General features: G+C 45.6%; 1 protein-coding gene across 2 annotated transcripts; it reads right to left on the minus strand.

The window, feature by feature from the left end:
• Positions 1-6,825: 6,825 nt before the first annotated feature.
• LOC125530153 (serine/arginine-rich splicing factor RS31-like) lies at positions 6,826-9,546 on the minus strand. 2 transcript variants are annotated; one of them, XM_048694556.1, is made up of 5 exons: positions 9,281-9,546; positions 8,974-9,086; positions 8,635-8,867; positions 7,352-7,712; positions 6,826-7,111 (listed from the first exon to the last, which is right to left on the minus strand). In XM_048694556.1, the coding sequence occupies exons 1-4, from the start codon at positions 9,384-9,386 to the stop codon at positions 7,352-7,354; spliced, it is 813 nt and encodes a 270-aa protein (XP_048550513.1). In that variant the 5' UTR covers positions 9,387-9,546; the 3' UTR covers positions 6,826-7,111. The 2 variants fall into 2 exon arrangements, with proteins under 2 accessions (XP_048550513.1, XP_048550512.1); XM_048694555.1 differs by having other exon boundaries at positions 6,826-7,129.
• Positions 9,547-9,969: the final 423 nt, after the last annotated feature.

Below are 9,969 nucleotides of genomic sequence, written 5' to 3' on the forward strand. Positions count from 1 at the left end.
AAAGAGGTAGAAAGGGACACCGGATGACATAGGAGCGCCGGATTGCAAAACGGACAACGGGGAAAATGCTCGGATGCATGAGACGAACATGTATGCAAATGAAATGCACATGATGACATGATATGCGATGCATGACACGCAAGCAATGACAAGGCAACAACAGCGAATAACTGGAGGACACCTGGCACATGGGTCTCGGGGTGTTACAAGAGCTTTCTGGCGGACTCTCTGGGCTGCTGGACAATGTGACTTAGGTCATCGGCATCCGATGGCCGGACATATGTAACTTGAAAGTTATCACGAAAGGCATCTTCCAACTCCTCCCAACTGCCAATTGAGTTTTCAGGCAGACTGTTTAACCAGTGTCGAGCTGGTCCTTTGAGTTTTAATGGGAGGTATTTGATGGCATGAAGGTCGTCTCCACGGGCCATGTGGATATGGAGAAGGAAATCCTCAATCCACACCGTGGGATCTGTTATTCTGTCGTATGATTCAATATTCACGAGTTTAAACCCTTCTGGGAATTCATGCTCCATTACTTCGTCAGTGAAGTAGAGTGGGTGTGCGGCGCCTCTATATTAGGCCACGTCGCGACATAGCTTAGATGGAGTCCATCTGCAGTTTTTGGCCCGGTCGTGACTAGACTTGTTGCGTTCGAATAGGTAGCCGATGTTGCACATCGAGGCACATCCTCGTGATCCGTAGATCGATCTAGTATGTTCTGCTCTACTGGCCAGGTCCTGTCGACGGTCATATGTATGATCCCGAGCTTTTTTATCTCTGTTTTTTCTTTGGGTTGAAGCGGGCTGCTGTTCGGCTTGAGCTGCCGCTTTATCCCGACCGCATGGTGGTCGGTTAACCGTATTGTCCCGGCCACGTTGTACAGGTTCAGGCGCCTCCTCATCGAGCTGAGGTAGCAATCTGCGCTTCGGGTAACCCTTGGTTGTGCACTTGAGGCCTTCTTCGGCTATTATGATGTCTGTACATCTACCGTTGAGCAGGTCTTGGTTAGCTTGGAGCTGCTGCTGCTTCTTTTTCAGGCTCCTTGCAGTGGCCAATAGCCAGTGTTTAAAGCGTTCCTTCTCGAGAGGTTCCTCAGGCATGATGAAATCCTCATCGTTGAGGCTCTCCTCATCCTCAGAGAGCGGAAGATAATTACTGTCATCTGAGTCTTCGTGTATGGCATGTTCATCAGGGCTATCATGCCCGTCTTCCCGTTCATCCTGTTCGGACGTTGCCTCAATAGGGTCTCCGGGGTGTTGTTTTCGCCAGTGCCGGCATTGTTGTCTTTTGCATGACGTGACTTAGAGAGGCACTGCTGACGCCGACGTCTAGGCTGTGTCTCATGAGGTTTATCCTCGACTGGATCTTCTTTGTCATCGTCATTAGTTTCTTTAGGTATATCCACCATGTACACGTCGTATGAAGAAGTGACCGTCCAACGTCCGGTAAACAGCGGGTTTTGGCCCTGCTCCTCATCGACATCGTCGTCTATACTGTCGAGGTCTTCAGAGCCGTAATCGAGCATGTCGGTTAAGTCCTCAACAGTGGCTATGGAGTGGGTGGCGGGTGGGAAGCAAAATTCTCCATCATCAGCCCCTAGTTCGAACCGGATATAGTTCGGCTGTGAGTCCTCCCCCAAGGACAGGTTCTTTAATGAGTTTAGCATGTCGCCCAAGGGCGAGTGCTGGAAGATGTCTGCGGCGCTGAATTTGAAGATCGATAAACGATCAAGTTCGGCGTCCGCGGGCTCACATGGTTCGGAACTTATGACCGGAGATGAGTCTGGAGTTCCCGTGGCACAGGTGTCGTGTGAGATCAAGTCTATGCGCGGCTCCAACCCGGGGAATCTGTGGCCTCTGTGGCGGGGTTGAGCTTCCCGTCCTTGGATGGCGCTGTCTGCTCCGGATCTAAGGCCAGAGCGGTTACAGGAGCTATCTCCTGGATGCGGTCCGATGACAGATTTAGGTCATGTCCACTGGGTGGCCAGGAGCGGTTGCCGCGGTCTCGAATCCGGCGAAGATCAAGTCTCCATGGATGTCTGCAACGTAGTTCAAGCTCCCAAATCTGACCTGGTGGCCAGGGGCGTAGCTATCAATCTGCTCTAGATGGCCAAGCGAGTTGGCCCGTAGTGCAAAGCTGCCGAACACGAAGATCTGTCTAGGTAGGAAGGTCTCACCTTGGACAGCATCATTGTTGACGATTGAAGGGGCCATCAAACCTTTTGCGGACGGCACAGTGGAACTATCAATGAAAGCACCAATATCGGTGTCAAAACCGGCAGATCTCGGGTAGGGGGTCCCGAACTATGCGTCTAAGGTCGATGGTAACAGGAGACAGGGGCACGATGTTTACCCAGGTTCGGGCCCTCTCTATGGAGGTAATACCCTACGTCCTAGTTGATTGATCTTGATGAATATGAGTATTACAAGAGTTGAGTATGAGTATTACAAGATTTGATCTACCACGAGATTGTAACGGCTAAACCCTAGAAGTCTAACCTGTATGACTATGATAAGGAATCTCCCCTCTGGACTAAGTCCTCCGGTTTATATAGACACCGGGAGGATCTAGGGTTACACAAGGTCGGTTACAAAGAAAGGAATCTACATATTTGGTCGCCAAGCTTGCCTTCCACGCCAAGGAGAGTCCCATCCGGACACGGGTGCAGTCTTCGGTCTTCGTATCTTCACAGCCCATCAGTCCGACCCATGGCTAACAGGCCAGACGCCCGAGGACCCCTTAGTCCAGGATTCCTCACTTGGTTACCAAGATTTTGCCCATATCCATCTTGTCCCCATCGATTCCTTCCCGTTGACGTGTCCCTCGTTCCAGTAGAACCGTAGCCCCTTTCGTAAAATTCTTCATATTCATTCATGATAGACTTGCATGTAGAATATGTTCATTGCCATGCCTTGTTTGTTTATCGTATGCTTGCTCTTTCTTGTGGGTAGTACCGGGAGACGAGTTCGAGTCTGAGGACCCTGTCGAGTACGTTCACGAGGAGCAAGTTTTCCATACCACTAAGGACAATTCAGGCAAGATGATCATTACCCCTGATATCACTACTATCTTTGATTGCTAGTTGTTCATTGCTATCGTTGTGTCGCACTACCTACCACTTGTTTATCAAGCCTCCCAAATTGCCATGATAAGCCTCTAACCCGACTTCCTAGCAAACCGTTGTTTGGCTATGTTACCGCTTACTCATCCCCTCTTATAGCGTTGCTAGTTGCAGGTGCAGTGCAGGTTATTCCATTTTGGGACATGGATATCATGGGATATCACAATATCTCTTATTTAATTAATGCATCTATATACTTGGTAAAGGGTGGAAGGCTTGGCCTTTTGCTTGGTGTTTTGTTCCACTCTTGCTGCCCTATTTTCCAACATATCGGTGTTATGTTCCTTGATTTTGCGTTCCTAACACGGTCGGGTTTTATGGGGCCCCTTGACAGTTCGCTTTGAATAAAACTCTTCCAGCAAGGCCCAACTTTGGTTTTACAATTTGCCTAATAACAACTAAAATTTGCATAGGGAGTAATTAACCCGAGGATTCTTAATAAAAAACCAAGGCTAGTGCTCCTCATAAGTGTTGGTCCAAACCGGGTAGACTGCAGGGCCACCTCTGGGAAACTCAAGGATTGGTTTTACTCGTAGGATGTCCCATCCGATCGTGGCCTGATTTCGAGATACGCACGGCTCCAGTCGTTGTGTCGGCACGTCGGGAGGTCTTGCTGGTTTTGTTTTACCATTGTTGAAACGTCTTGTGCACCGGGATTCCGAGTTTGATCGGGGTGTCCAGAGATGGAGATTTGCCGCTGCGGATCCTGAGAGTTTATAAAGGACTAAGTTGGGACACCCCTGCATGGTTAAATCTTTCAAGAGCCGTGCCTGCGGTTATGTGGCAGATGAGAAATTTATGATATCCGGTTGTAGTGAACTTGACACTAAACTCATTTAACATACACTAACCGCGTGTGTAACCGTGATCGTCTCTTTTCGATGAAGTTCGGGAAGAGAACACGGTCAGGTTGTGATTGCAACGTAAGTAGTACAGGATCACTTCTTGATTAGTACTAGTTTGCGACCGTATGCATAGTCTCTCATCTTATTCTTGTATTCGTAAGTTAGCCATCATACAAATGCTTAGTGCTTGCTGCAACCTCACCACTTAACCTTCCATACCCATCTTAAGCTTTGTTAGTTTTGACACAGTGGGTAATAGGATTACTGAGTCTCCGTGGCTCACAGATTACTACAAACACTGTTGCAGGTATCACTGAGTCAGACACAAGAGACGCCACCGAGCTTCAGTGGGAGTTTGACGTGTATATATATATAGTAATGCTAAACTAAGCGTGAGTGTAGAATAACTTATTCTACACCCCAGTAACGATACATACAAAATGTAGTAACGCAATATATAAAATATAGTAATTTTTCTGAAAATATAGTAAATTACAAACTTGGATAGTAAAAAAAATATTTTCAAAATTACTACAATTTGTACATTGTTTACTAGATTTTGTATATAGCGTTACTAGGGGTGTAGAATAAGCTAATCTACACTCACGCTTAGAATAGCGTTACCCTATATATATGTGTGTGTGTGTGTGTGTGCACGCGCATATGGTCGTACGAGAAATGCTATGATATATGATTGGTTCTACGAGAAATTCTATTTATATATGCATGACATGTACAATATGTAGTAGCGTAAAATATGTTTGAAATGATAAAGAATTAAATGGAAAACACAAAATTAAAAGAAAAAATAAAGCATAAACCCCTAAACATTTTAGTCCCGGGTGGTATCACCAACCGGGATGGACTAAAGGACCCCCAACCCCCGGCCCGGGCCCAGGCCACGTGGTGGGCCTTTGGTCCCTGGTCGTGGCAAACCGGGACTAAAGAGGGGCTTTAGTTCCGACCCTTTAGTCCCGGTTGGTAAACCTGAACTAAAGGCCCTTACGAACCAGGACTAATGGCCAATTCTACACCAGTGAGTTCTACTGGCTTACCTTCGGTGCATGGTGAACGGAGTCAAGAGGAGTTGAACAACTCTGCAACCTACAGGCTAGCAGCTCTCTTGTACCAAATTGGCAACAAAAGCAGTGGGTAATTTGATTCCGAATTCAATATTGTCTTTGCATATTGTCTACTGTAAGTTTGCATCATGTCTACACAAATAATATATATCAAGCTTTGCAAAGAAAGAATCAAAATATTGTTCAACTCATGCGTTTGATCTTGGATGTGAAAGAAAGCTACATGTTTCTAGTGGTATTCTGGGAAAGTTTGAGCACATTTGGACAAATGGATTGGGAGATAATGGCTTTTAGCTAAGCAGACTCAAAATTTATTTATTTTCAAAAAATTCAAACAAATTACAGTAAAAACTACATGTTTCCAGTAGTATTTGGGAAAGTTTGAGCACATTTGGACAGAGGGATAATGGCTATTTATCTAGCAGATTGAAATTTTGGTTCCAATTTTTTTTTCAAAACTTCCAGTAAATACTACTCCCTCTGTTCCAAATTACTTGTCGCAGAAATGGATGTATCTAAAACTAAAATACATCTAGATACATCCGTACCTGCGACAAGTAATTCGGAACGGAGGGAGTACATGTTTCCAGTAGTAATCTAGAAAAATCTCAGCTTATTTGAAAAAAAAGAATTACGAGATGATGTTTTTTCTTCAAACGAACGTTTCATTTTTTCGCAGTTAACTTTGAGCCCACCCTCCACTTCCGTCCTGGACTCACCACTGGTCGTGCGTGATGAACGGCGTGACTTTCTAGCGGCAACGACTTGGTTTCTTTTGCATATCCGAGATGTTGATTCAGCGGAGCTCATGGCAATTAGAAATGGAATATACTTGTTGGCAAATTTGGGGTGCAACAATGTGAAGATTGAATCTGATATCTCGTTTGCGTGGAGGCAACGCAACAAATGGACTCTTATCTAGGACCCGACGTTGCATTGGTGTCTGAATGTAATCCCTGACTTTGTTTCTTATTTATTTGTAAATGACATGATCATCATATGAGAAATAAAGTCTATTTGCTGTAAAAAAAACTCAGAAACTGGTCCATGAGCCTAAAACAAAGATAACCAGTGAAAACCATGGATAATCAGTAGCTTAATGCAGGCATAATAAATACACAACAACAAAAAAGACACAGGATCACTTTCCCTTGAATAATTGTAGCATTTCCTCCATAATTTTGATTGATATTCAGAAACAAACATACAGTTGACAGTGTTGGCCTAGCCCTTGCAGATATCAATCTCCACATGTTAGAAAGGCCCCCTACTGAATTTGGCACGAGCTATACATGGTCTTGCAAAAGTAAACTATGAATTTTGAGTGCATGTTGTGTTTGGATGGAGGCCACACCCACCACACAGGCCTCCCTCGCGTGCAGCGACAGGACGGACCTTGGGGGAGAAAGGGTTGGCGACAAATGGCGCAGATTTGAGTCGTCCGGCTGTAGATGGTCTTAGTTCCCGAGCAGACAGCAGTAAGCAGCATGGCCTGCCTGATACATAAATTCAGTCCCTTTTTCTTTTTCCCCACCTAACTGAATTTTATCTAGAAAATGAATTCTGATCGGTCATTGGGAAAACAAATCTCCAGGCCATGCTAACTTTCATTATTAGCCAATGGAAATGGATGGCAGACCACAACAAACAAACACAGCAACAAAAACCAATACATACATATTTTGGGCGTTACTAACATCTTATTGTCAATCAACTGGAAGGCATACCAATACCAAAACCAATACCATACAGGGATCCATCATCACAACAAACAAACAAACAAACAAACTACTTCTCCAAAGTGTCAGGTCATTAGTTTGTCAAGAGGCCATTAAGAGGCGTAACCGCGTACATCATCCATGCCAGTTCGACCAACAATCGCTTAAAACATCTTGATCCCACCTGATATCAACTATTCGTCTCAAATACACAAGGTGGTGTTGATATGAAAAAAATAGCATTGCATTGCCCTTCACTTCCCTCGCTCTTCTAGCACACGGACAAAAAGGGTCTGAGCGTATGCACCCTCCTTCCTCCCTGGGATTCCTTCCTTTGTGATCCTTCGAAATCGATCCACCCTGAAAAGTGTGGGTCAACAACATCCAACGGGATAGAAAATCAAATGTAGCACCGCCAAACGGAATAAGCACTTCAAAGATATGCTAGGAAAGGTAGTAAAAAACAACAACAACAACAACAACAACAACAACAACAACAACAACAACAACAACAATAATAACAATAATAATAACAATAATAATAATAATGGTTTCTTTCAGAAACTCACTCAGTATTCTTACCTAATAACGACCATAGCCGGGGCTCCTGCCTCTTTCATAATGATCATACACAGGGCTTCGGCTCCTACCATAGGGTGCTCCATCGCGGCGATCATACCCAGAATTACGTGGACGGCGATCGTAATCTGGACTTCGGTACCTAGGGCTAGGGGAGCGCACGTAGGGACGCCTGCCCTGGTCAGCTCTTTTTGGACTGCCATATCTGTCACCGCCTCGTCTGGGACTGCCATATCTGTCACCCCCTCGTCTCGGGCTGCCGTATCTGTCACCGCCTCGCCTGGGACTGCCATGTCTGTCATCTCTTTCATTGTCATCATCCCGGAAGGCGTATTCAACCGTCACTACCCTGTCCAATATCGTGCTGCACAGAAACAGGAAGGGATGACACCCAGCAATGAGAAATGTGACGTAAAAGTCTGCACGAGCAAAGCAAGATGCCGACAATATTACAGTTTACAGATACATCAGACTTGATGGGAAGAACAGCCTAGAAGCTACTATCCCAAAAATAATCACCATGTATGTTATGAATGATATAAGAGGGGGTTGCAGATAATATGAAGCAGAATAGACAATGAGAAAAGCTTCAGCAGCAAACGTACTTGGTCAAATTTCAATTCCTAGAAAAGTAGCTACAAATTTACAAGGGGAAATTGCAACTGCATGTGGCATGACAGTGCAAATTCAGCAAACCAAAACTGAGGCCATCCACATGAAACTAGCTCAAGACCCAAAAAGAATAACTGGTTACCAAATCTACTTGCCAAAGTGCATGAAGCAGAACTAGACGATGGCTCAGTGGAGCAGAGTAAGCATTCCTACGATATTGGAGAGTTAATGACTTGACGGTGCTTCAGTGGAGCAAGCGCGCAGATAATATTTGAGGGCCTAAAAATTGCAGCCTACCTAACAGTTTTGCTTTCGTATTGATGTAAAAATAATTATTGTAAGAACAAAGCCCATCCAATTATCATATGAAAATGCATGTCAGGTATTGCATCAGTCACATGATGTAGCAGAGAATTTGAGACCTCAGCACAGTGCGAAATAACCTAACTAGTCGGGGGGGAGGGAATCCAGTATGAAGATGTTATGGACCCCAAATGAAATGACGGAAGAATCAGTGCATTGTTAGATGCAGTAGTAATAGCAGCAATGCCATGCCTGCCCAGGGCTCTAGTGTAGAGCAAAGTGGAAATGCACTTGGCAACAAGTAAAGAGTCATACAAGATTTGCAGCATTGTTTGTTGATTTGTTGATACTGGATGGAGGATGGGCAGTACCTCTTGTCGGTCTTGTTGACGGCTACGCTGGCGTCCTCCTGCGCCTCGTACTGCACGAAAGCAAAGTTCTTGCGGATACGAATGTTTGCAATCTTGCCGTAGGGCTCAAAATGCCTCTCGATATCGACGACTTTGGTGCGGATGGGGTCAAAGTTGATAACAAAGAGCGTCCTGGTGGGCTTTGCATCAGCCCCTGTAGGCCTGTCGCGGTTCTTGGGCACCGGCTCCTCTTGCTGGAGGAAAGGGAGACATGCATGAGAGGAGGAGAAGAGTCTGCTTGTAGCACGAACGAAATCATCAGGGTACAGAGAGAGAGACAGACAGAGAAGAGCAGGTTACCCTTGACCATTCGACGGAGAGCCTGCGGCTGGTATGGCCAAACTCGGCGTTGCTAAGGCGCCTTATAGCATCCTCCGCATCGCGCTCGTCTTGGAAGTAGACAAAGGCGTAGCCTGCAGGCAGTAGAAACATTCATCCATTCATCCATTCATCCATAGAGCAGAGCATACTAGTGTAGGTAGTACACAGAGCAGAGCAATTGAATATCATCTATGGACACGAGCAGAGCAGAGCAGAGCAGGGAAGATTTTATGGCGTGATAATCCACAGAGCAGAGGGCAGGCAGGCAGGGGAGGGAGAATCGTACCGGATTTCATGTCGATGCGGCGGATGGGTCCGTACTTTGAGAAGAGGCGCTCCAGGTCCGATTGCCGCGTCTCGTAGTCGAAGTTGCCGCAGAACACCGGCCTCATCCTTCACCACCCAACAAACCCCCCCTGCTGTGCTGTGCTGTGCGGCGGCGGCGGCGACGGCGAGGGCGAGGGCGAGGGCGAGAGAGGAGGGGAGGTGGTGCGGTGGAAGTGGAACCCTAACTCTAGCAAGCAAACGTTGTGGGCTCTTCATGGGCCTAGCCGCTCCTCGGTTCAGTTGCCACTTGCTAAAAGCATCTCCAACACCAGCCCAACGCGCGCCGCGCTAAAAAATACTCCCTCAATTTCTTTATATAAGTTGTATTGTCTTTTTTATAAAATTTTATAATGTAAGGTGCATTTGTTCTAATTTCTCATAATTCCAATCTTGACCCTTCAGAAAAAGAAAAGTATCTCTCATCTGATTACATGTATCTCTCCTTGTAGAGAAAGAAAAGAAAAAATATCTCTCTCCTGATTGTGTGTATCTCTTTCTTTTCTAGCCTAAATGATTTACTTGCCGCTCATATACAAATTAGACAAGGGTAATTTTGTCCTATCTACTACATAACTATATGCCTTGGTCACTGTGCTGAAAATAATACACCTTAGATAAAGGAATGGAGGGAAAAGCACGGCGGCCAGC

This window comes from Triticum urartu, unplaced genomic scaffold (assembly GCF_003073215.2).
Source record: "Triticum urartu cultivar G1812 unplaced genomic scaffold, Tu2.1 TuUngrouped_contig_6111, whole genome shotgun sequence".
Taxonomy (NCBI): Eukaryota; Viridiplantae; Streptophyta; class Magnoliopsida; order Poales; family Poaceae; genus Triticum; species Triticum urartu.